Raw genomic sequence first — 25168 nt, 5'->3', positions numbered from 1 at the left:
CTCTCTCTTTCGGTCTCTCTTCTTTTCCTTTCTTCTTTTCTTTTTTTAGATTAGATAGCTGTTTTCTTTCAGTGTTTTTTTTTTTTACAAAAAATATGCTTTGTAATGGGTATAAACTGCTGTATATTTTGGAATAAGTACAGTGGTACCTCGGGTTACATACGCTTCAGGTTACAGATACGATACGATATCTTTATTGTCATTGTCCCATACAGAACAATGAAATTGAAAAATCTACATAAGACATTCAAAACCCCTAAAAACTCTGAAACCCCATTTTAAAATACACTATACTATAGAGACTACCTTACACTGCGTTTAGAACCAGAATTGCATTTGGATAGAAACTGTTTCTCAGACGGCTAGTCCTAGTCTTTCATAGAATTATAGAATCCTAGAGTTGGAAGAGACCACAAGGGCCATCGAGTCCAACCCCCTGCCAAGCAGGAAACACCATCAGAGCACTCCTGACATATGGTGGTCAAGCCTCTGCTTAAAGACCTCCAAAGAAGGAGACTCCACCACACTCCTTGGCAGCAAATTCCACAGCAAATTATTTCAGAAGCTGAAAGAGATCATTTCCGGGGTGTGCACTATCCTGTGCTATCTCTGCAGCTTTTTTATGGCACCTGGAAGCATAGATTTGATCCAAGGTGGGAAGAGCGCACCCAATTATTCTCTCTGCAGTCTTTGAAATCCTGGACAGCATTGGTTTTCCTTGACTGTACAGCTCCCAAACCACACACACAGAAATAGTACCTCGGGTGAAGAACTTTGCTTCAGGATGAGAACAGAAATCGCACGGCAGTGGCAGCTGGAGGCCCCATTAGCTAAAGTGGTGCTTCAGGTTAAGAACAGTTTCAGGTTAAGAACGGACCTCCGGAACGAATTAAGTACTTAACCCGAGGTACCACTGTACCACTGTTTTTTTCCTAAGCACATATGCACATGCTCACATAGAGAGAGATATGTACTAAAAGGGGGGGGGGGGACACAGTCACAGTTTGAACATAGGGAGAGCCTGCAGGGTCAGGCCAAAGGGGACCTATCCAGTTCAGCATCCTGCTCTCACAGTGGCCAACTTGATGCCCAATATGGGAAACTAGCAAGCCGGATTTGAGCATAGCAACCACTCCCCCATCCTGGGGTTCCCAAGCATTATTGTCCAGCTGCCCTCGGCTGCCCTCTCCTCCTCCATGAATTTGTCCCATTCTTTTTAAAAGCCATCCAGGTTGGTGGCTTCCCCCCCTCCAGTGGCAGGGAGTTCCATAAGCTTAACTCTGCACTGCGTGAAGAAGAGTTTTGTTTTACCTGCCCAGCATCTTCCAGCTTTCAGCTTCATGCCACGACCACGTGGGAGAAAAACATTGCTCTAGCTACTTTATCCAGACGATGCATTATTTTATAAACTTCTAGCTTGCAGCCGGAAAAAAGGGGTCAGAGGAACTCACTCCCACTGCCTCGGATGCCTCCCTGCGAAACCCAATCTCAGAGCAGGAGACTCTTCCATCTCAGTCGTGGGTTTGAGCCCCACGTTGGGTAAAAAAGGTTCCTGCATTGCAGTGGGGGGGGGGGTTGGACTAGATGACTCTGGTGGTCCCTTCCAGCTCAGCAGTTCTTGTTGTTGTTGAGTCGTTTAGTCGTGTCCGCCTCTTTGTGAGCCCCTGGACCAGAGCACGCCAGGCCCTCCTGTCTTCCACTGCCTCCCGCAGTTAAGTCAAACTCAAGTTAGTGGCTTTGAGAACACTGTCCCACCATCTCGTCCTCCGTCGTCCCCTTCTCCTTGCGCCCTCCATCTTTCCCAACATCAGGGTCTTTTCCAGGGAGTCTTCTCTTCTCATGAGGTGGCCAAAGTCTTGGAGCCTCAGCTTCAGGATCTGTCCTTCCGGTGAGCACTCAGGGCTGATTTCCTTCAGAATGGAAAGGTTGGATCTTCTTGCAGTCCATGGGCCTCTCAAGAGTCTCCTCCAGCACCAGAATTCAAAAGCATCCATTCTTCGGCGATCAGCCTTCTTTATGGTCCAGCTCTCACTTCCACACATCACTACTGGGAAAAACATAGCTTGAACTATATGGACCTTTGTTGGCAAGGTGATGTCTCTGCTTTGTCTAGGTTTGCCATCGCCTTTCTCCTAAGGAGCAGGTGTCTTTTAATTTCAGCAGTTCTAGGATTCTATAAACCCAGTGGTCGCTGACCATTGGAGAATGAATCGGTGCCTTTTTGTGGGGTCTGGCCCAGAATAAGACTAGATAGTAGGGTTTGGGGGGGCGGGGGGGCGGGCAATGGGCTGACTTGCAAGGAGCAGGAACGTGCCGCAAAAGTTGTGAGAGAGACTGAAAGGTTTTGCTTCGGTGCAGCGTAGAAGGTAAAATAGCTATATAATGAAGTGAAAAAGGTATCCAAGTATAATTTTAGTAAAAAAACCCAGAGGCATTTTTGCTGGGGTTAATTGGTGAGGAAATAATAATAATAAAAAAGATGTAAATTTGTTCATGTATGCGACAATGGCTGCAAGAATACTTCTGGCCCAGAAATGGAAGCAGCTGAAACCTCCTACACTGGCAGATAAAGATGGTTGAGTACAGCTGACGGGTAAGATCCGGAATTGGCGTGACGAACTGTTTCAAAAGGACTGGAGCAAATCTACATTTTATATGAAAGAAAACTGTAAACATTTGAAAACTTTTGTAGGTTTGAGCTGAAATGTTTGGTAATGTGGAAATAAGGAGCTGATGTACGTATAAGGAGGTGAATGTCAAAAGAAGATATAAGATAAAAAAAGTGGCTATAGAAATGCGAAGAAATTGTAAAAGATGTTTGGAAGTCAGAAAGAGGGAGGGAGGGAAGGAAGTCGATGCTTTGTTTGAGCTTTAAGTTATGGGTTTGTGTTATGAAAGATGGAAAATCAATAAAAAATATGTTTAAAAAATAAAATTAAAAAAGGTAAAATAGCTACCACTGGGCTTAAGGACTCAGCACCAACTCCAGAAGGGAAAGACACCCACCACTCCCTTGGGGAGATTTCCCCTGGCAACAGAGTGTGGGGAAATCACAGAACTGGAAGGGAACCCCAAAGGCCATCTTGTCCAACTCCCTTCGATGCAGGAACCACACAGCTAAAGCATCCCTGGCAGGTGGTGGCCCCCCCCACATCTGTTTAACCCCCACCCCAAAGGGAGAGCCCGCCACCTTCTGTGCCACCGCCAAACAGCTCTTGCCAGCTGGCACTGCCGGGAAGTTATTCTCAAGGTTGTGTTGGAATCTCCTTGCCATTTGAACCCTCTGGGCAGAGGTCACCTGCCCTGCAGGATCCCCCATTCCGCAGCGGGTGGGGAGGGGTCTCCTCTGCTTTCCACCCCCTCCTTAAGCACCGATATATCTATGAAGATGCTTAACGATAGATATAATGGTCTCTCATTTCTTCTTTTCGGCACCCACAAAGGTGCGGGGGCCCCTGCGAGGCTGCAGGTAACAGCCATGGTTTTGCAGGAGAAAGAGTGAAATGCTAAGTGTGTTGGGGGGGGGTTACCCCAGAAGAGTGAAGAAAGGCCCTGATCTCCCCCCCCCCCACCATTCCTCTCGGCCCACCAGTCGCTTACCTTCCTTCCCAGCCTCTTCAAATGCAATAAAAAATAAAGGGGGGTCCTTGAGCTGCCCACACCTGAGCGACATTCTGGACCTGAGCAACTGGACTCCGGATCTTGCTGGTCAGAAAGAGCCAGCAGTCACTCCTTCCAGGAGAGAGGCTTAGGGCCCTCGTATTTACGGGACCACCTCTCCTGGTCTGCCCCGCAGAGGACCTCAAGGTCCATGAATAAGTTTAGAGGTCCCGGGCCCTAAGGAAGTCAGAGCATCCTCCCCCAGGGCCAGGGCCTTCTCAGTGGTGGCTCCGACCTGGTGGAATGCTCTGTCCCAGGAGACCAGGGCCCTGCAGGATTTAACCTCCTTCCGTCAGGCCTGTAAGACAGAGTTATTCCACCTGGCCTTTAATTTGAATTCAGCCTGATCTTTTATTCCCCTTCCTTCCTTCCCTCCCCCTCCCTTTTATGAAGATTACCCACTCTGGGATCCCACAGCTAATTCTCCCCTGGTCTTGTCGCTGGCCCAAATAAGACTCATTTAGCCAGCTAGCCCTGGTGACTTGCTAATGTTTATTGGATGGATTTCCCCCCCTAAATTTATTTTTGAATTCTGAATTTATTGTTATTCACGTTTTATTCTGTATTTTATGCTATTTTTTTGTTGCCTTAATTGTTTTAAATTTGTTAGCCGGGGTATAAGTAAGTAAATAATAAAAATAATAAAATAATAATAATAAAAGCTGAGTTCCCCTCACAGGGTTGTCCCACCACCAGGGACCTAGACCAGACCTTCTATGGAGCTGAGCAGCCTCGCTGCTTCCTTGTGAGTAAACCACAACTCTGGTGTTGTGTATAGGCAAGGACTGGTCCGGTTTTGGAACCACAGAGCTCTGGTGTGTTGTATGTTCTGATCTGACCTGCCTGCTTTTCCCTACTCCGGTTATTTTGAATAAAGTTTCCTAATTTGACCATCAGTGTGCGTGTGCAACTGCCAACCTTGGGGTTTTTAGGATCCACCACATGCCCAGAGGCTTAGAGTTCCTGCTGCTGGGAGTTTAGGATCAGAGCTAAGAAGCCAGATTGCTCTTCTGAGACCTGGGAGAGACGGGAGCATGGGCTGCCCTTACTCTCCGAGTAACTTGCAAGGGAACTGCCTGGGAAATGCAGAGGGTGTTGGTCTTGGAGTCCCTGGGTCTTAGCGGATTTAGTGGGGTCTGCCAGGGAAACGAGCAAGTTGCCTTGATCCCGGACTAGGATAAGGCAGCTGGCCCTGCTTCACCCAGCAATTTGCAGATTGGTTGAACAGAGGGGTGCTGGGTGCTCAGGCTGGGAACTGCTTTGCTGCCTCTGCTTTGTACACCTGAAGGAGCATCTCCACCCCCATCGTCCAGCCTGGACACTGAGGTCCAGCTCCGAGGTCCTTCTGGTGGTTCCCTCCCTGTGAGAAGGGAGGTTACAGGGAACCAGCAGAGGGCCTTCTCGGTGGTGGCTCCCGCCCTGTGGAACGCCCTCCCACCAGATGTCAAGGAAATGAACTTACTTTCAGAAGACACCTGAAGGCAGCCCTGTAGAGGGAAGTTTTAAATGTGAGATGTTTTATTATTATGCTTTTATACCTGCTGGAATCCCCCCCAAGCGGCTGGGGCAACGTAATGCTATTGTAAATGTAAGAAAAGCTTGCCAGGTCAGGTCTCTGGCCCAATTGGTCCAATATCCTGTTCTCACCAGGTGACTCTTTTGGGAAACCTGCAGCAGGATCCAAGCATAAGAGCCAATCTCTCCTCCTGTGGTTTCCGGAAACTGATATTCAGAAGCCTTGCTGCCTCTGTCTTTGCAGGCACAGCACAGCCTGTTAGAATTCCTGCTCCGTGATTGCAGTCATGGGATTGTTGTCTTTCACATATGTTTTGACTCCACAAAATGGGAAGTGACGAAAAAAAGATGTTTGTGTTCCTGTGTTCCGTGAAGTGGGACTATTGTCCTTTGTCCTTTTTCTCTTTGCTGTCTGATGCTAGAGAGAGGGAGCCATGTTGCAGTGCTCCGTGTGGGTTTATATGTAAATAAAGTAGATTAGCCAAAACGCTGAGGTTTCATGCTGAGCCAAGGACTGGAGATCCAGCCGGTGGGCTGGGGGCAGCTGGGGGCTTGCAAATTGCCCCCGTTCCCTTGGAAGCATCCCAACAGCCACTTCCAGGTTCCTACGGGGTGCAAGGATAGAGAGACCTGTGCGCCCTGGGAAAAGAGAGACAGCCACGCGAGGAGGACTCACAGATTTTGGTTCTTTTATTAAACAGATGTTGTCTTCATCATCATCATCATCATCCCAAGGCCACCGCTGATTGCTGGAGGGCGGGGTGGGGTGGGGGGCTGCTCCCTCCGCCCACGCTGGGGTCCGGGAGGGTTATATACAAACGCAAGCGAAAATACACAAGAAACCAAAGTTGCCCAAGGAAGGGGGGGCGGGGAGAGGGTTGCGCAAGGGGATCTGGCCTCGTGGCCCCCGCCTCTCTCCAGCAGCCGGCCGTCAGCGCCCCCCCATGGGAAGCCCCAAACCCAGTGAGGAATCAAGAGCGGGGTGCAGCAAAGACAGGCAAGAAGCCAACTTCACCTCCTGTCTCCCCCACAACACCCTGGGAAGGAAAAAGCTGCCTTGCAGGGTTTGGGGTGGGGTGGGGGGAGACACTGCCAAGCCCCCCCCCAGCTTCCTGCTCCCCCTTCCCAATCCACTAACCACCCTGATTAGGTGGGCCCAGTTAAAGTGCTTTGTTAGTTAATTACTTAATTGCCATTACAAAAAGGAATAATTAAAGCAAAATATACACAGCTCCCCCCATGGGTGGCTGGGGGGCGGGAGAGAATTCTGATATACATCCAACACACGTCCCATGGCTGGCTGGTCGGGAGGGGGGCGGGTCAGGAGGGAGGTGCCAGCGGTTTTGCCCCCCAAAACTTACTGGTGAGCCAGGATGGGGGGGCAACCTCATTCTCAGTCCCTTATCACTTCCCCCACGGATATGAGAGAGAGAGAAAGGAAGCCAGCAGGTGGAGATGCTTGCCACGTGCTGCAAGAATATTATTTTTTTTTGGGGGGGGGTGAGTTTCACAAAGCCAGACAGGTCTACCTGCAAGGGACATGGGGGAAATGGCTCAGAATGGGAGAATACCCACACTTCCTCCTCCTCTTCTCTCCCCCTCCCCTCCGCAAAAGTGGCCCCCAGCTACTCCCCACACCCTGTCCCCATAAGCTGTGGGGAGCTGCAGCTTTCCCTCCTCCTCTGATTGGAAGATAGGAAAGGGGGGGGGGATTCTCCCAGCTGCTTTTATTTACATGATTTGGCTTTGATAATAAAACCCAGAGGCCGTTCCGCCCCCCCCCATCCTCTTTGGGACACTGAAATACTGCTGAATTCTGGGATGGGGGGGGTTAGGCGCTGCTCCCCACGCCCCTCCCCAACCACCCTGAAGTGGGACCACCACAATAGGCAGCAAAGGATGGCTGTCTTTTTTAGGACTGGACCCTTCCCAGCCCAGCCACGCAGCCGACGTCTTTCCTATCAGAAACAGAAGAGTTAAATGGGGGTGCCGAGGCCCCCCAAGGGCAGCCGAGAGGAGGGGAGGGCGGGACTGAGAAGTGACCCGCCAAGGCATCGCTTTCACTTTCACGGGATGGTCTTCTCTGGGCCGTCTTGAGCTCAGGCGGGGCATCTGACGAGACCCTCCTCCTCCTCCTTCTCCCCCCCCTCCGCCACGGAGTGGGGCAAGCAGGAGGGGCGGGGTGGGGCGAGCCCCCCTGCCCTCACCAGTTCATGATGCAGTTCCTGTTGAGGGTCATGAAGTAGACCTGGCTGCTGCCCCCAGAGCGAACGGAGGCGAAGAAGACCTGCAGGGAGGGATGAAGGAAGGAGGACGTGAAGGAAGAGCAGGCAGTCAGTGGGGGTCAGGAATCACTCCCCCCCAAAGTCCCTCTGCAGTCAAGCAGTGGCCCTCCCAGTGACCATACTAGCTGGCTCCAATGACTCATGCAGCAAAGAGGAGATTGGCAGGGGGTCTGCCACGAGTGCCCCCTCCACCCTGCTGGCAGCAGCAAATGTGGAGCCAGCCGGGATGGCGCAGTTGTGCCTTGAGACAAGAAAACACACACACACACCACCGGCCCCAGGCTCAAGTGGAGTCTGGCGGGGCTGGATCCAGGAGTCGTGACTCGCACCCACCTTGTCGTTGCGCTCGCACAGGAACTTCAGGCGCTGCGCCCGCTTGTGCATGAAGACGCCGTCCAGGTGCCCCGTCTCTACCGAGCGGATCTCAATGGCTTTCTCGCCCCAACCCATGATCTGATTGGAGCAGATATAAGCTGAGGGGCAGGGGGAGAGAAAGGGGGACACGTGAGGCTTCCTCGCTGAGCACGGGGTGGGTGGGTGCCAAGCCCACAAGGAAGACAGGAAGCGGCTGCAGCTCAGCAACGGGTCCCGAATGCAACTCTGTCACGGGATGCCCCGGGGGCCAGGAGGGTCTCTGCCCAGCTCCAGCTGTTCTGCCAGCTGCAGCCCCTTTGGGGCACAGGTGACACGGCCACCACCCTCTGGCAGCTTCCAGATTAGAATACAGTGGTACCTCAGGTTACATAAACTTCAGGTTACATACGCTTCAGGTTACAGACTCCGCTAACCCAGAAATAGTACCTCGGGTTAAGAACTTTGCTTCAGGGTGAGAACAGAAATCACGCAGCAGCGGCGGGAGGCCCCATTAGCTAAAGTGGTGCTTCAGGTTAAGAACAGTTTCAGGTTAAGAACGGACCTCCGGAACGAATTAAGTACTTAACCCGAGGTACCACTGTACTGAAACACACTCTGCATGGGGCTGCCCTTGAAGACGGCTCAGAAACACACCAGTCACCTTATTGCTTTTATATACAGTGGATGCTCGGGTTGCAAACGTGATTCGTGCGGGAGGCAACCTGCAGGGCCGCATCTGTTTGCAACCCGCAGCGTCGCGTCTGCGCGGGTCGCGATTCAGCACATACGCAAAGCACGATTTAGCGTTTCTGCACATGCACGAGTGCCGAAAACCGGAAGGAACCCGTTGCCACTACTTCTGGGTTTGGCGTGTCCGTAACCTGAAAATGCGCAACCTGAAGGGCCTGTAACCCGAGGTATGACTGTACTGTATTGATCTACTGCCCAGATTCGTCTTTCAACATCAGGAAAAAAACTAAGCATGAGGGGGGAAATTGTGACAGTAAGAGCTGTTTGACAATGGATCAAAGGCCTTTGGGAGTTTGGGGACTCCCGATACCTTGAAGTTTTTAAAGCAGAGGCTGGATTACTATCTGTCAGGAATGCTTCAGCTGCCGTTCTTTAATAATAATAATAAATTTTATTTATACCCCGCCCTCCCCAGCCAAGACCGGGCTCAGGGCGACTAACACCAGGCATAAAAACAACTGATTAAAATACAACTTAAAAACAAGATTAAAACACAACATTAAAATGCAGCCTCATTTCGGTAGAAACTCAAATCAAAAACTTTTGGGGGATGAAAATGTCAAATCTTCACCAAGGCAGGGGGCTGGACTAGATGACTCTGGGGGTCCCCTTCTTCCAGTGCTACAATTCCATGGTTCTGTGAGGCTGCTGCTGGAGACTGACTTTGGGACATTCGGCAAGGAAAGGGGCCCCACACCGCACACAGCTGCAACACCCCCCCTGTTGCATTGCAGGCCCCTCAGCATCTAGACTGCAGGGCCCCCACCCTGAGCGCCCCCTGCTGCTCCAGGCTTACCGACAGAGGTGGGCATCTCCCCCCACTGCAGCACGACGTCCTTGATGATGCGCCCGTAGGTGTTGACGTAGACGCCCTCGTCCTCGTAGCAAAGGAGCATCTCCATCCCTTCGGTGTTGGTCAGGAAGATGATGGCATGGGGGGTGACCTGCGACTGGATCTGGGGCGGCAGGAGGAGGAGAAGGGAGGCTTAAGTGAGGCCCACCCGCCAACCCCCACAGCCTGCTCCCCTCTTCCGCCCGCTGGCCAGGCTTACATGTACTGGTATATAGATGTCGTAGTTGTTTCCTGAGTCCACGTCGATGGCGTGGAAGCCGGCACAGGATCCGTAGATCACTTTGAGCCGTTGGCCCTCCTCCACCGTCAGCTCCACCAGCAGCGGCCGGTGAGGCAAGTCAGCAAAAGACTGGAAGACAAAGCAGGGGGAGGCAGGAAGAGTGTTGCGTGGGGGGGGGGGTTCTGGCCATGAGGAGCCACCCAGGACCCCTTCCAACTCCACAATTCTATGACCTCGGAAGGGGGTGGATGCCACACCTGTTAGGGATTCTTCAGCGGTCACCCCTTCACTGCACCCGGGGGCTGGGCTAGATGGCCCCTGGGTGCCCCTTCCAATTCGGACGCTCTCCTCCCAGTCACCAAATCAGTCCCCTCTCCCCTGATCCTTCCAGCCAAGCCACGCTTTTGTGAGGCTCCCGCTGCTATCAAAACCCGCTCCCCACGCTGAAAATCAGGGGCCCTGCCGTGCAGATTTCAGGGTGTCCTGCAGAGCCCCAAAGGCTCCCTTCTCCCCCAGGGAGCCCCCCCCCCCGATTCCAGCCTCCCCAGTACCTTGAAGGCCATGAATTTGTGGTAGGGCTTGGGTGCCCAGGCATAGACTTCCACTGAGTTCTTGAGTGCAATGACCAGGAACTTGATCCGCTCGTATTTCACTGAGAGAAAGAACCAGGAAGGGGGGGATGTTAGGGCTGGACCCCACACCTTCCTTTCATAACCTGTGGCAGTTCCAGGCTCAAGGGGCTCCCCCTCCTGGTTTCAAGAAAGAGAGAGCGAGCTTGGCCATGAGAGACGGATCGTTGGGACTGAGGAACTCCCTGCCACTGGATCCCAGTAACTGGGAATTGCAGGAGGCGAGAGTGTTGCTCGTCTGCTTGGATCCTGCACCTGGGCTACTCATTGAGGCATCAACATTACCGTAATTGGTGGGTTTGGCCAAATTTAATTCTTCCTGGGGCAGGTGGTTTCTGGGCTGAATTGTCAATGTGTCTGCCCCCTGGGATGGGGTGTGGTGGGGTCTCCTGGCCCCGACCGCTCAGCCCGGGACCCGCACCCCACTTACCCACGCGGTAGTGGACACAGCCCTCCATGTCCCCCACGGTGGTCCAGCCTTGCTTCTTCTCCACTTCGGGGTCGTTGTGCAAAATTTTGTTCCGCAGCCAGGAGAGGTAGTAGACGCGAAGCTTGTTCCTCTTCCCTAAAGGGGTGGGGGGGGGCGGGGAGAGAGAGAGAGAACCAAGGATCCTTTATTCACAGGTCAGGGGAGAAAAAAGGGGGAGAGGGTGTCGGGGATGTGTGTGTGGTTTCCTGCAGGACGTGTGTGTGGAAGAGATTCCTGCGGCCTGCAATTCCAGAGCCCTCTCCTTGGGCAGGGCTGTGCTTCTGTGTCAAGGCGCTCGGCAGCCGAAGGGAGGCCCACGGCAAAGAGTCAAGTCGTTATCGCCAAAGTTAACACTGACGAGCCGCTTCCACAGCTCTTTCCCAGGTCCGGAAGCTATAGAGTAACAAGGTAAAGGGACCCCTGACCATTAGGTCCAGTCGTGCCCGACTCTGGGATTGTGGCGCTCATCTCGCTTTAGTGGCCGAGGGAGCTGGCATACAGCTTCCGGGTCATGTGGCCAGCAGGACTAAGCCGCTTCTGGCGAACCAGAGCAGCACACGGAAACGCCGTTTACCTTCCTGCTGGAGTGGTACCTACTTATCTACTTGCACTTTGATGTGCTTTCGAACTGCTAGGTGGGCAGGAGCAGGGACTGAGCAACGGGAGCTCACCCCGTCACAGGGATTCGAACCGCTGACCTTCTGATCAGCAAGTCCTAGACTCTGTGGTTTAACCCACAGCGCCACTTGCGTCCCTCAAGAACTATAGAGCTATAGAGTAGTTGCCACCATAAAATGCATTTCCCTGCAACACACGCAGCCAGAAACTGCGCCTGCATGGAAACGTCCTCTGCTCCTCCCTTTTCAACCCCCTCCTGGTTCCGGGAGACAGCAAGGAAGGAACGGGGGGGGGGGGGAGCCCCTGGGCCCTTTCCTTTCGGGGCCTGCCTCTTCCTCCTCTGTTTCCACCCCATTCTGTGCCCCCCCTCCAGCTCTGAAGCTTCTCCTGCCTCCGACTCCTGCCTGCTGGCCGGGGCAGCTCCCCACAAATCGCTGGCCCCCTCTCCCCAGTCAGACTCCAGCCCCCTTTCCCCTGGGGTGCACCCCCCGCAGCGTCCCACCAGTCTCTGACATCCTGTAGCCCCTGTAGGAGTGCAAATATCCAGAGTGTGGGGGTCAGGTGGGATTACTATGAGGAATTATAAAATATGAAGCAAGCCACTGTGTCCGCGATGAACACATTGCATTGACTGGGTTTGATTCATTGACAATAATTTCTGATCAAATCCCACAAGCCTCTGCACCTCTGCCATTTGCTTTCTCTACGCCTGACAGGCACATATAAGCATTCTGAAACACAGGCCAGTTGCTTCATCAGGCATCCTGGGTCATAAAGTTAGCTTTGATGTAGCTATTGTAGCTTGATAATCTTTAGATAGATCTTAACGGCTAGGAAGAGAGTTCACAAGGAGATGGTAAATTCTCTTTCCTTGTCATCCTTCCGTCCTCTCCTGTTTACTCCTTTTATGACCTCCAGAGTTTCCTAAAAGCATTCCTCTTCCCTTCCTCTTTCATTTACTCTGAACTCCATATGCATGCTCAGAGTAGTCTTTGTAGTTAAAAGAATTTCTTCTGATCTGACTTTGTCCCCACGTGGGGTTTTTTGAAATGCTCAGAGGAAATCTGATTGGTTCTTACAGACACTGTGTAAAAGTTCTTTTGTGAATAAAACGACCTGGGCTGAGGGGTGGAGGGAGGACTATTATTATTATTATTATTATTATTATTATTATTATTATTGGCACCTCCTCCCAGAGTCTTGCTGGTCAAGGCTTGTGTTTATTCTATTAATCAGAGTCCAACCCTTCCTTCTTTTGGGGATGCTACAAGCCCCCTCTCCCTCTGGGACTCCAGGCTTCTTCTCCCTGAACCTTGCTGTGTGTCCATATCAAGAAGTACAGGGCTGGGGGGGGGGGGACTTATGGGGAGGCCCTAGGGGGCCAAGGCCGGTCCCACTCCTCACCCGAGATGGTGGTCAGGAGGTTGAGCCCTTCCAGGACGTCCATCTGCTGGAAGCGGCGCCGGTTGATGAGGGTGTAGACCTTGCCTTGCCCACTCCGGTCCAGGAGCATCAGCCCGTTCTCGGTCCCCACCAGCAAGTTGACCCCTAAAGCGTGGGCAGCGAGGCAGAGGGTGAGGGAGAGGCCGGGGGGATGGGGAGGGGCAGCCGCGCCCTGGCCCACCCAAGGGTCCCTGCCTCCTCACCCCAGAGGGCGGCACACAGGATCTCCGAGTTGAAGCGCTTCTTGTACTTGCGGATCTCGGGGGTGTCGCTGTGGGGCCGCGTGTTGGTGGGGTTCACGTTGACCACAGAGCCCTTCCGCGCCTCCAGCTGCAGCTGCTCCAGCCGCCCCGGGTCAAACGCTTTGCGGGTGGAAAGAGAGAGAAATCACACAGGTCAAGCCTTCCTAGTTTGCTCCGGGGGTGGGGGAGTGGGAGGGGGGAGCTGAGCTGCCTGAGGGTCTCCTTCGCTGGAAGGCGGCAGCCTCTTCTCAAGAGAGTCTTGACGGCTGTCCGTCATGGATTCTTGAGCTGCGCTTTCTGCTCTGCAGCGGGTTGGGCTAGATGACCCCTGGGGTGCCTTCCAGCTCTACGATTCTATGTGAGGACTTGCATAAGCTCCCTGCCCTACCTGGAGATACTACCTTTGGGGACTGAATTTGGGACCTTCCATAAATGGATTTTATTACCAAATGATTAAAAAACGCTATATGCACTTTGGTCTTCTCGTACCATAAATATGCATGCCATCCAAATCTGTTGTCATGACCCTCAAGGTCCAAAATATCTGTATTTTTTAAAGTTATCCACTCCTGCAGCCTGCAGGGACAGGACGCTTCATAATATAATTTCAAATCCGGCAGGGAAAATCCACCTCTTTCTTTTGTATCTATAGTAATTTATACTTAATGCTTGGTTTCTTCCCCTGCCAGGTAAATCTAGAAACATCTTTTTGCCATTGTCTGAAATGTCCCACTCCACTGACTATGGGTATTGTTTGAATTGTTTGTATTTCTGGGCCCGCGACACGGATCTGTCTGTTTTTTTAACTACAAGTCTGTGCAGCACAGGCTCTCGTGCGGGAGGAAGCAGGCCAAGGGACACCCCTCCCCTCCCCACCTCCCCTCCCTGCAAGGTCTCACCAGTGATGGGGATGGTGTCGCCCCCTCCAGGCGAGCTGTGGTAGATGCCCAAGTCCACAAACATCGTGAAGGAGCTCTTTCCGGGAGCCTTGACCAGCCCCCTTGACTGGTACTGCAATTGAGGGGTGAGAGGGGCGTAGTGAGAGAGAGACAGAAGCAGGTTAGGGGACGATATCCAATGCCTGGAGGAAGGAGGGCTACAATGCCAGGTCCCTGCACTGCCCCAACAAGCCCAAACGCCCAAGGACCGTGCATGGTTTATTTAATTTGCTTTAACTCCCTGTGCTTTCCTTCCCTGCCCGCTTAGGATAAAAGGCTAGAGTTTGTAGAATCTCACATTTCATTACAACTACTACCTATGTTTCAAAAAACTAGCTACAAGCTGTTTCTGATTTTGCACAAACCCGATTTGGAACAATTGCCATGAGAATCCCATGAATTGTAAAATCTTGCATGGAACATTTTTTTAAAAAACCCCACAACCGCCACCATCTCTTTCTGCTTAAGTCCTGTTTGGAAGGGCTCATGCAGCAATGGCCAGCAAACCCACGTGGCTTTAAAAGAGGACGGGGCAGATTCATGGAGGAGGTGAAGGTAAGAGGTAGTTAAGTCTAGTCAAAGGTGACTCGGGTTGCGGCGCTCATCTTGCTTTCAGGCCAAGGGAGCCGGCGATTGTCCACAAACAGCTTTCAGCATTATGTGGCCAGCAGGACTAAATCGCTTCTGGCGCAATGGGACACCGTGACAGAAGCCAGAGTGCATGGAAACGCTGTTTACCTTCCCGCCGGAGTGGTACCTATTTATCTACTTGCACTTTGCCGTGCTTTCGAACTGCCAGGTTGGCAGGAGCTGGGACAGAGCAACAGGAGCTCACCCCATCATGGGAATTCGAACCGCGACCTTCCGATCGGCAAACCCAAGAGGCTGAGTGGTTTAGAGTACAGCGCCACCTGAGCTATTGATGACAAGCTAGGACGGTTCTGCCCTGCCCTCCGCAGTGGGAGGTAGCAATTCTTCTGCATCCCTGGAAACGGCAGGAGGCGAGAGATGCTCTCGTGCTTGTTGGTTTCCCCTGGGGGCATCTGTTTGGGAAAAGGATGCTCATCCAGCAAGGCTCTCCTTCGGTTCATAAGGGCTGGTGATGTCGAGACAGAGGACAGATTCTGCTCCCGGAGACCTTCCGCCCAAGCTACCCTCACCTGCTCGCTAAGAGCAAAGAAAAAAGCGCACCAAGAACTCTGGCCAATACAGTGGTACCTTGGGTTACATACGCTTCAGGTTACAGACTCCGCTAACCCAGAAATATTACCTCGGTTTAAGAACTTTGCTTCAGGATGAGAACAGAAATCGTGCAGCGGCAGCAGGAGGCCCTATTAGCTAAAGTGGTGCTTCAGGTTAAGAACACTTTCAGGTTAAGAACGGACCTCTGGAATGAATTAAGTACTTAACCCGAGGTACCACTGTATAAGTTTCAATAGTGGGAGGGGTCCCTACTCGCAAATCAATAGTCAATTGTAACAAAAACTAATCCATTCAAAAGTATGTATTCTGACAAGGATTCCAAACTCAAATAGAGAGAATTATTGTGTTATACATATTCTTATGAGTTTGAGTTTGTAATCTCTATTTGAGTTTGTAATCCTTGACAGAATACATACTTTTGAATGGATTTAGTTTTTGTTACAATTGACTATTGATTTGCGAGTAGGGACCCCTCCCACTATTGAAACTTTTATTGGCCAGAGTTCTTGGTGTGCTTTTTTCTTGGTATATTTAATAACAAGATCTCCAACTTATTTAACGTTAAGAGCAAAGAGCTGCAACTCCACCCCCACAAAGGCACTGCGGAGCAGCCCAAATGTCCCACAGCACCAAACCTCAGGCAGGCGATAGCTGCTCCCCCTCCCTAAGACGCAGAGGGCTGGAGCAAAGGAGGAGGAATGTGGCCACGGCCCTACGAGGAGGAGTCACTGCAGGCCAAAGGAGAAAGGAAGTGGGAGGCCTGGAGCAAGCCTTCCTCTCTCTTTTTAAATTGCATTTTAAATTAGTTTCCCCCCTATTATGTTTTCACTGTAATTTTATTGGTGTTAGCTGCCCTGAGCCCGGCTCTGGCCGGGGTATAAATAAAATTTATTCTTATTCTTCCCCAAACTCACGTCGGTGGCCGTGTCCTTGGCTGGCGAGGAGGACCCGTTGCTGCTGCTCTTGGCCTCGGTGGGCGAGTGGCTGGGCTGGACCACGTCCGGCAGGTTGGTGTAGCCGTTGCTGTCGCTGTGCAGGAGGCCCCGCTCCTCCTCGGGGGTCTGCGAGAGGGAGGGGAAGAGGGGTGTCAAGGCAGCGGGGACGGAGAAATGGAGCCCTTCAGCGCCATCGGTGGTGGGGTCTTGCAGCCCCTGCGGGGCTCAGAGTACGACACACACACACACACAGGCCTGATAGGTTCAGAGTTTGGTGTCCTGTTTGGAGTGCTGAGCCTCCTGCAATCCCCCCCCCCCAAATCATCCTCACCATCACCCAGCAAGCTTCTTCTTTTTTATATATATATAAAATATTTATTAAAATTTTACAAACATAGGTTCAAAGAAGCAAGAAAACTATACCAAAGATTACACATAAACACAAATTTCACAAAAAAAAGAAAAAAGATAACAAGAAAAACACCAAAAGGAGGACCTAAAAAAGAAAAAGGAAAATACAAAATACAAAAAACAGATGGCTGAAAAAAAAGCAAAAAAAGAGAAAAAAAAATAAAAAAGACAAAAATCCATTTTTCAATATCTTTAGGCTCATTTACTTATTTCCTTGACCTCCTCACACCTCCCCTTTTTGTATTCCCGTTTACAAAATCCTTTCAGCAAATCCTTACCCTCTTTCGTTTATCTTTGCTCTGTATCTTAACCTATTATAACTATATATTTCCATCCATATAACGATCTATATTTGCATATTCTTATTAACCTTATTACCAAAACCACTTATTTCCATTCCAACGTCATTTTAACATTCATTAATTTTACAGTATTTCTGCAAATAGTCTTTAAATTTCTTCCAATCTTCTTCCACCAACTCTTCTCCCTGATCTCGGATTCTGCCAGTCATTTCCGCCAGTTCCATATAGTCCATCACCTTCATCTGCCACTCTTCCAGGGTGGGTAGATCTTGTGTCTTCCAATACTTTGCAATAAGTATTCCTGCTGCTGTTGTTGCATACATAAAGAAAGTTCTATCCTTCTTTGGCACCAATTGGCCGACCATGCCCAGGAGGAAGGCCTCTGGTTTCTTCAAGAAGGTATATTTAAATACCTTTTTCATCACCCAGCAAGCTTCTAACCCCCACGGTGGTGGAGACCAGCTGCGGATGCCACCCCTTTGCCCTGGCTTTTGACACTTGAGGCGTGACGGTTCGGGACCCATCTCATTCTTACGGCCTCAAGCTGTTTTAAATATTGTGCCAGAGATTATTCATGCAGGCTACGACTGCCGCCAGAATCTTAGTAGCCCAAAAATGGAAAACTCAGGAAATACCAACATTAGTGGAGTGGCAGACAAAAATGGTCAAATAGACTGAATTAGCAAAACTGACCACAGGATCCGTAACCAAGAGGAAACAAAGTTCAGACGTGAGTGGAGTAAATTTGTGGAGTATATATGCAATATAGAAGTTTAAAGACTGTAGTAGGATTAAAATAAATCTTATGATGTGAATAGGATGTTATTAAGAATCTGCGGGAAATGAAAGATTAATATGAAAACCTGTTGAAGGGAGGAAGTCTATGCTTGACAGAGCATTGAGGAAATAAGTGTACATAGGACTGTAGAACTTCAGTGTATTTATTTTGTTTTGTTTGTGTTAAAGAAAACTCAATAAAAAGCATTAAATATATATATATATATATTGTGCTTTAACGCGTCACCCTTGCCCTGGGGCCTTAGGGCATGTCACAAATGAATAAATATAAAAGCCTCAGGAGGTGGCATTCCTTCCTCTGGCTCTGAGGGCTGGACTAGATGGCCCTTGGAGTCCCTTCCAGTGCTTTCTTCCTAAAAAAAAATGTTTAGGTGTACTCTCCTTTTCCTACTCATACTGCCCCTCAATGAGGCCAAACTTAAGATTCCCAAGATGTTTAGGGGTATGCGTCCCCCTGCGTCCCCCCAGGAAAAAAGCACTGGTCCCCCTCCAACTCTACAATTCCATGAGCTCAGAAGGCGGTGGATTCTCTTCACTGGCAGTTTTTAAGCAGAGGTTGGATGGCTGTCTGTCATGGATGCTTCAGCTGAGATTCCTGCATTGCAAGGGGCGGGCTTGTCAGGAGTTCAGCCTACACATGAGTAGGACCCTGGCAGAGACACGTGCCCGACTGGCATGTTCTCTCCCTCCTGGTCGATCGTTCGGGAGCTTCAAAAGCTTTCTTCTGCCCAAACATCACAGCGACCGATGCCAACAGACACCAGCACACTTAGGGATCCGCAGAGTTAGCGCAGTTTGCATAACAGACCTCAGCAACTCAGCATTTTGGCTAATCTACTTTATTTACATATAAACCCACACGGAGCACTGCAACATGGCTCCCTCTCTAGCATCAAAGAGAAAAAGGACAAAGGACAATAGTCTCACTTCACGGAACACAGGAACACAAACATCCTGTCTCCGTCACTTCCCACTCGGTGGAGTCAAAACATATGTGAAAGACAACAATCCCATGACTACAATCACGGAGCAGGAATTCTAACAGGGCTAGATGATTTTAGGACTTTTGTACCCCCAGGAAGCAGTTCCTGCACCTCCCAGCCGCAAGAGGGAGAGGCCAGGGGAGGGGTCATCCCTCCACACACACACACAAACAGGACGGAGGCTGCAAAGCGTGATTCTCACCCGCTGCACCAGCATGGTGCCCTCGCCATAGGAGCTCTCTGAACCGCCACTGCCGCCCGTCAGATCCTCCACGTCATGAACCACCATGGTGCTCACAGAGTCCGTGTCGCCGTCTCTGCAACAGGGAGGGAGAGGTCAGAAGACACACGGAAGCGGTCCGAGGGGGACAGAGGCCACGTTAACCCTGCCTCCCCCCCCCCGCCCAGAGACCATGAAGTCTGGAAGGAGGCCCAACTAGAAAGAGAAGAGGACAAAGGAAAGTCGCCCCCCCCATAACACTAGAACCTGTGAGGGTTCAGTGAAGCTGAATATAAAAAAGGGGGAAAAGTCCTTCACACCGAACAGATTCAAACTATGGAACTCCCTGCTGCAGGAGGCAGTGAGGACCAACAACTCGGACAAATCATGGAGGAGATAATAATAATAATAATAATAATAATAATAATAATAATAATTTTATTTATATCCTGCTCAGGGTGGCTAACAAAACACTTTAAAACACTTAATTATAAAAGCAGCATAAAATACAGTATAAAAACATGAATAACAGTAAAATTCAAAAATCAATTAGATAATCCCCAGGGCTAGCTGGCTGAATTGGTCCTACTTGGGCCAGCGAGGAGACCAGGGGAGAATTAGCTGTGGGGTCTCAGAGCGGGTAATCTTCATAAAAAGGGGAAGGAGAGGGAAGGAAGGGGAATAAAAGATCAGGCTGAATTCAAATTGAAAGCCAGGCGGAATAGCTCTGTCTTACAGGCCCTGCGGAAGGAGGTTAAATCCTGCAGGGCCCTGGTCTCCTGGGACAGAGCATTCCACCAGGCTGGAGCCATCACTGAGAAGACCCTGGCTGTGGTGGAGGGTAGTCTGACTTCCTTAGGGACCTCTAAACTATGGTTCTTCATGGACCTTAAGGTCCTCGGCTCTACTTCCATGGATGGAAGCAGCGATGGTTCTGAATGCCGGGCGCCGCTGCTCTTGTGCTCCGATCCTGCTTGCAGGTTTCCCATAATGGGCACCTGGCTGTGGGAACAGGATGCTGGCCTGGGCGGGTTATGGGGCTGATCCAGCAGGTCTCTTCTCATGCACCTTCGGCCTCTCTGAAAGCCCCTTGGAGAGACTCAGGCCCTGCTTGGGGGCTCCCTTCCCCCTGGGTGCCCTTTGGTCCTGATCCTCCTGCCACCACGGGGCTCCCCTGACCTCCTTGCGTGCAGCCAGGCGCTCCCCCAAAGTGCCAGCGTGTTCACGGCCCCTGGCCTCACCTGGTGCCCGGAGTGTCTGCCGTGGGCTCGGAGCGCTCCCCTTCTCCTTCCTCCTCCTCCTCCTCTTCCTCCTCGCTCGAGTCCATCTCCTCGCTGGAGGAGGAGTAGTCCATGGCCTTCTTGAGGGGCTTGGGGGCCGCCTCCTCCAGGCGGTCCTTGGGCAGCACAAAGTTCTGCGGAGAGGAGAGAAAGGGGGTCACGGCTGCCGCAGGGAGGCAAAGGAGGAAGGAGAGAGAGAGAGAGAAGGAGAGAGAGAGAGAGAGAGAGAGAGAGAGAGAGAGAGAGAGACAGCAGGTGGGAACACCAAGCAAGCTTGCATGGGAGTTGGCCTGCCTGCAATGGAGACCCCACCCCACCAGGAGGACTGACCAGTGGGCGCAGTTTGTGACAGGTATAGCAGGAAGCCAGCGCCAGCCTCTCCTGCCCCCCACCCAAGCCCCAACAAAAATCCCAGCTATCAATCCCCTATAGGTAAAGGGACCCCTGACCATTAGGTCCAGTCATGGCCAACTCTGGGGTTGCGGCGCTCGTCTCGCTTTACTGGCCGAGGGAGCCGGCGTGCAGCTTCCGGGTCATGTGGCCAGCATGACTAAGCCGCTTCTGGCGAACCAGAGCAGCACACGGAAACGCCGTTTACCTTCCCGCCGGAGTGGTACCTATTCATCTACTTGCACTTGATGTGCTTTCGAACTGCTAGGTTGGCAGGAGCAGGGACTGAGCAACGGGAGCTCACCCTGTCATGGGGATTTGAACTGCCAACCTTTTGATCGGTAAGTCCTAGGCTCTGTGGTTTAACCCACAGCGCCACCCGCGTCCCATCGATCCCCTACCCCCCCCCTTTTCTGGTCTGCTCAACCTTTTTAATAAGGAATTGGGGAGATTTAGAACTTATCTTAAAGACTAATGTAAACAGTTTAAATTGTTAGTAGGATTGGAATATCACTTGTAGTTTAATGGTGAATTTTAGATTTGGGTTATAAAAGATGCAGGAGGAAATGATTGACAGCAGGACCCTCAAAGGGGAGGAGGGAAGTCCAAGAGATTCCCTGGAATCTTGTTTTTATGTTGTATGCTGGATAGGTGACTGTAAAATGTCAATCTGAAAAACTAAATAAATAAAAAGGAAAAAGAGTGGGAGGAGAAAGCCAAGTTTCTTGGGTTCTTGGCCACACGTCATGTGAGAGATGCCTAATCAAACCTATGCTCAAAGCAAAACGTGGGGTGTTCCACCTGTGGGGTGAGGCCGGTGACCCCCAAATGGGGCCTGAGATAGCTGGGAAGGGGGGGGGAGAGTCCAGCGATTCCACTCGGCAGCCCTGCTGAGCTCGAGGCCCGAAATTTGTTGAATTGGAAATACGATTTCCCATTTCATTTCTGTGCTCAGTTGTTTACAAGTCCCATTTACATGATTTTGTAGGTTCTGTGCATGGCTTTTGTCCGTTTCAGTTTTGTGAGTTTGCTTCCCTGCCCTGGGGCTGAAAACATTCAATGAAGCGGGGTAGGGTGGGGGATCTATATAAATGGCGTAAATAAATAAAAATAAATATAATGGTGGCCAATTAGCTGCACTGCCCGCCAGTCCTTTCTCCTCTAGGCCACAGTTCCACCCCCTGCCCCAAACCGAGCCAGAAGCTGTGAGCGAAAGCAGCAAGGGGGAGTGGGAAAGGTCCAAGAGAGGGGGGGGGGTAAAAGATGCAGAGGGGGAGTGATGTCCACGGAGGAAGGGGGATCAGGGAAGACTTCATGATCTCACAATGCGGCAACAGGACATGGTGGTTTGGGGGCAGCAGAGAGAGAGAGAGAGAGAGAGAGAGAGACTGAGGACGTGTGGGCACTAACCTCTCCGATTGCCCGCTTATAACTCTGAGTCGTGCAGAAGGAGGGAAAGAGGAAAGGAAGAGAAAGAAAAAAGGGCAGAGAAGTTAGGCTGCTCCCCACCAGGTAGATCCCTATGCTCTAGCCCCCCCTGCTCACCCCCCAGCCCCAGCCTTCGGGGGTCCACACCCCAGCCACCTCCCCCTGATCGCTTGCAAGTTTCAGGGCAAATTTCTAGTTGGCAAGGGAGGAAGAGAGCGAGAGTAAGAGAGAGGAAGAGAAGGAGAAATCCAGGAGGGAAAAGGGCCAGGCCCCTATGGGTCAGAGGGGAGAATTTGAGAAAACACACACACACACCCTGCGGTCATGCCCTTTCCCAGAGGAAAAAGGGGAGTAAAGAAAACCCCAAATTCCGTTCAAAACCTTTTCAAGGCGGAGCGTGCAAGGAAGGCCACACATTAAGAGCCACCCTCAGAGAAGCGGCCCAAGAGATTACATGCTCCAATTGCCCAAAAACTAAAGGTGTCCCCCCCCCAGTTTCCTCCCCCGGCTTCCCCTGCAATCCTCACCTCCCTACAAAACAGGGCTGCAGTGCAACATCCCCCCCCAAAAAAACTTGGGTGCACACGGAGAACTTTCTGAGATTCCAACTAAACTTTGGGAGGTTTGAAAATAGAGGTTGGATGGGATTCTTGAGCTGTGATTCCTGCATCACAGGGGTGGGGTGGGCTGGATGGCCTTTGGGGGTCCCTTGCAAACATACGGTTCCATGATTCCATGACGGAGCCCAATGGGCCCCCTCTGGGTGGACTCCTCAGGCTAGAGTGGTGGGGAGAGGGGAGACGGACGCAGAAGGGGCTACGGGCCTCCTCCCTTCCTCAGAGAGTACTCACCGCTGGCCGCCCAGGCCGGGACCGGTGGTCATCCCCCTTGGGCTTGTTCCCTGGCGGCAGGATCGGAGAGCTGTCCAATTTCAGGGGGGCTGGAGAAGCAGAGCGGGAGAGGCGTCAGAGAGACCCCAAAGGGCACAGACGTTGTGAAACACCCCCCCCCAATGGAACAAGTGGGGCTTAGGCAGGAGCGGGGAACCGAATCCGGTCAGCAGACTGGATCTATAAGCGGCTGACCCTCCACGGACCACTGCCCCCCACCTGCCAATCATCTGACACCAGGTGACGGAAACACCAAGCCCTGATCGCGAAGGAGAGCATTCAGAGGGCACCGTTTCAGAACTTCTCTGTTGGGTGGGTGGGTGTGGTAGAAAAGGGGGCCGTGGTTTACCTGGGGGGCTGTGGGCTTAGTGCCTTGCTACCTATTCCAGACTGTCAGTGAAAGGAGAGGGTCCCGGGTTCAATCCTGCCGGCCTCTCCAGGTATGGCTGGGAGATATCCCTGTGGGGTTGGGCTAGATGACCGGTGGGGTCCCTTCCAACCCTACAACTCCACGATTTCCTGCCTGAAACCCTAGTGAGCTGCTGCTTGCTGGTCAGATGGACAAAGCGTTTGTGGGTGCTGGGAATGTGCCCTCGCCAGACGCCTGGGGGAACCGCTGTCGCCAGCCAGTGCGGACAACACCGTAGGAGGCAGCTTCCTGCGACGCCAAGGAGCAAAGCCCAGCGAACTGGGCGCCCCCTCCCTGTAGTGATCAGGTGAGATTGCTATGAGGAATTATGAAAAATATGGAGCAAGCCATTTGTGTCAGCAGTGAAAGCACTGCGTTGACTGGGTTTGATTCAGTGACAATAATTCCTGACCAAATCACACAAGCCTCTGCATCTCTGCCCCATTTTCTCTACTGGTCATTTTCTTTCTCTGCCTGACAGGCACCTATCAGCATTCTAAACACAGGCCAGTTGCCCACCAGGCATCTTGGACCATAAAAATAGTAGGTAGCTTTCTTTGGTGTTGTTAATCTTAGGGCCAGGAAATAGTTTCACATAGGAGGTGATAAAGATACTTATTTTTCCTTGCCATCCTTCCTTCCTTTCCTGCCTGTTTACGACCTCGGGGGTTTTGCTGAATGCATTCCTCCTTGTTTCCTATTTTATTTACTCTGAACTATATATGCATGCTCAGAGTCGTCTTTGTAGTTAACAGGATTTCTTCTGATCTGACTTTGTCCCACGTGGGGTTTTTTCAAATGCTCAGAGGAAATCTGATTGGTTCTTACGAACCCTGTGTAAAAAGTTCTTTTGTGAATAAAACGACCTGGGCCGGAGGGTGGAGACGGATTATTATTACTGGCACCTCCTCCCAGAGTCTTGCTGGTCACGCCTCGTGTGTATTTTACTAATCAAGGTCCAACCCTTCTTTGCTTTTGGAATGCAACACCTCCCCCCCCCCCAGGTCACCCCACAGATCCGGCTGCCCCCTCACCTCCTATGCGGTTGCGCTCCAGAGAGCCAGCCTGGGGCAGGTTGCCCGTGCCGGACTGCAGCAGACTGTCCGCCCTCTCCCATCCTGGGTCGCTCCTCCGAAGGTCGGGGTTGCTGCGGGGGAAAGAGAGCGCCCCTCTGAGTTTAGGCCACCTTCCCAGCCCCCCAACTCACTCCACACGCCCCTCGTTCCACAATGCTTTGTCCCACCACCAGCAGCATCAGCAGCAGAGAGCCCATCACCGTGCAGAGAGAGAGCGCACCGCAGAGGAAGCCTCGCTTGGCCAGCAAGCCTGCTCCGTCATTACCTACTGGCGTTTGGCACGGGGGCCAGAGGGTCCCGGGGCGGGGTCCGGCGGGCGGGCTGCGGAGGGGCAGGAGGAGGAGGGGCTGGCGAAGGGCCCCCCCACCGGGGGCCCCTCTCCAGCCGGCTCTGCATGTGGATGTGCCAGGCGGACTTGCTACGGGGCCTGCGGAGGGGAGGAGCACACAAGCACGTCAAGGGGGCAGGGGGCCTGCGCTGCTGCACCCCCCAGGAGTCGGGGGGGAGGATCAGAGGTGCCTACAGCCCTGCAGTGTGGGATGGGGAGGCCAGTGGAGGGTCTGCTCTGGCCCCAGGGCAGCCATGGGTCAAGGGGGAGCTTCCCTCAGTCCTGGCAACCCTTCCAAAGAAGAGTTTGGGATACTCTGGATCCATCGCTTGCAGGATATGGAGGGCTTCGGTTTGGGGGGCGGGAGGGGAGAGCTGGCCCCCAAGGTACCGTTATTTTGCTATGACTTGTTGGCCTCGCTTGTCTTTTTTTTTGTGCGTAAAGGAAATTCAAAAGGGCTTTACACAAAACTGCAAACCTAAATAAAGCCAAAACAATATATAAAAAAACCTAAAACCATGGATGTTCACAAAGAGCAG

At 51.8% G+C, this 25168-nt stretch overlaps 1 protein-coding gene across 10 annotated transcripts in view; it reads right to left on the bottom strand.

The window, feature by feature from the left end:
- Window positions 1-5844: 5844 nt before the first annotated feature.
- MINK1 (misshapen like kinase 1) overlaps window positions 5845-25168 on the bottom strand; it is a 60932-nt gene continuing 41608 nt past the window's right edge. For 3 of the 10 annotated variants that reach the window (XM_083472472.1, XM_083472480.1, XM_083472475.1), the window contains 16 exons: window positions 24567-24728; window positions 24260-24372; window positions 22778-22866; window positions 21909-21932; window positions 20070-20242; window positions 18811-18925; window positions 16094-16240; window positions 13938-14049; window positions 13000-13158; window positions 12758-12901; window positions 10697-10831; window positions 10189-10289; window positions 9617-9766; window positions 9361-9520; window positions 7794-7933; window positions 5845-7462 (listed from right to left, as the gene is read on the bottom strand). In XM_083472472.1, the coding sequence (XP_083328598.1) occupies window positions 7379-7462; window positions 7794-7933; window positions 9361-9520; window positions 9617-9766; window positions 10189-10289; window positions 10697-10831; window positions 12758-12901; window positions 13000-13158; window positions 13938-14049; window positions 16094-16240; window positions 18811-18925; window positions 20070-20242; window positions 21909-21932; window positions 22778-22866; window positions 24260-24372; window positions 24567-24728 (2008 nt within the window). In that variant the 3' untranslated portion in view covers window positions 5845-7378. The remainder of the gene's footprint in view (window positions 7463-7793; window positions 7934-9360; window positions 9521-9616; window positions 9767-10188; window positions 10290-10696; window positions 10832-12757; window positions 12902-12999; window positions 13159-13937; window positions 14050-16093; window positions 16241-18810; window positions 18926-20069; window positions 20243-21908; window positions 21933-22777; window positions 22867-24259; window positions 24373-24566; window positions 24729-25168) is intronic. The other 7 variants (XM_083472476.1, XM_083472481.1, XM_083472478.1 and 4 more) reach the window with 3 other exon arrangements.

Source organism: Podarcis liolepis (assembly GCF_965112155.1).
Source record: "Podarcis liolepis genome assembly, chromosome: 13".
Taxonomy (NCBI): domain Eukaryota; kingdom Metazoa; phylum Chordata; class Lepidosauria; order Squamata; family Lacertidae; genus Podarcis; species Podarcis liolepis.
The sequence above is the reverse complement of the archived record's forward strand: the minus strand, read 5'-3'. Positions and strand labels throughout refer to the sequence as shown.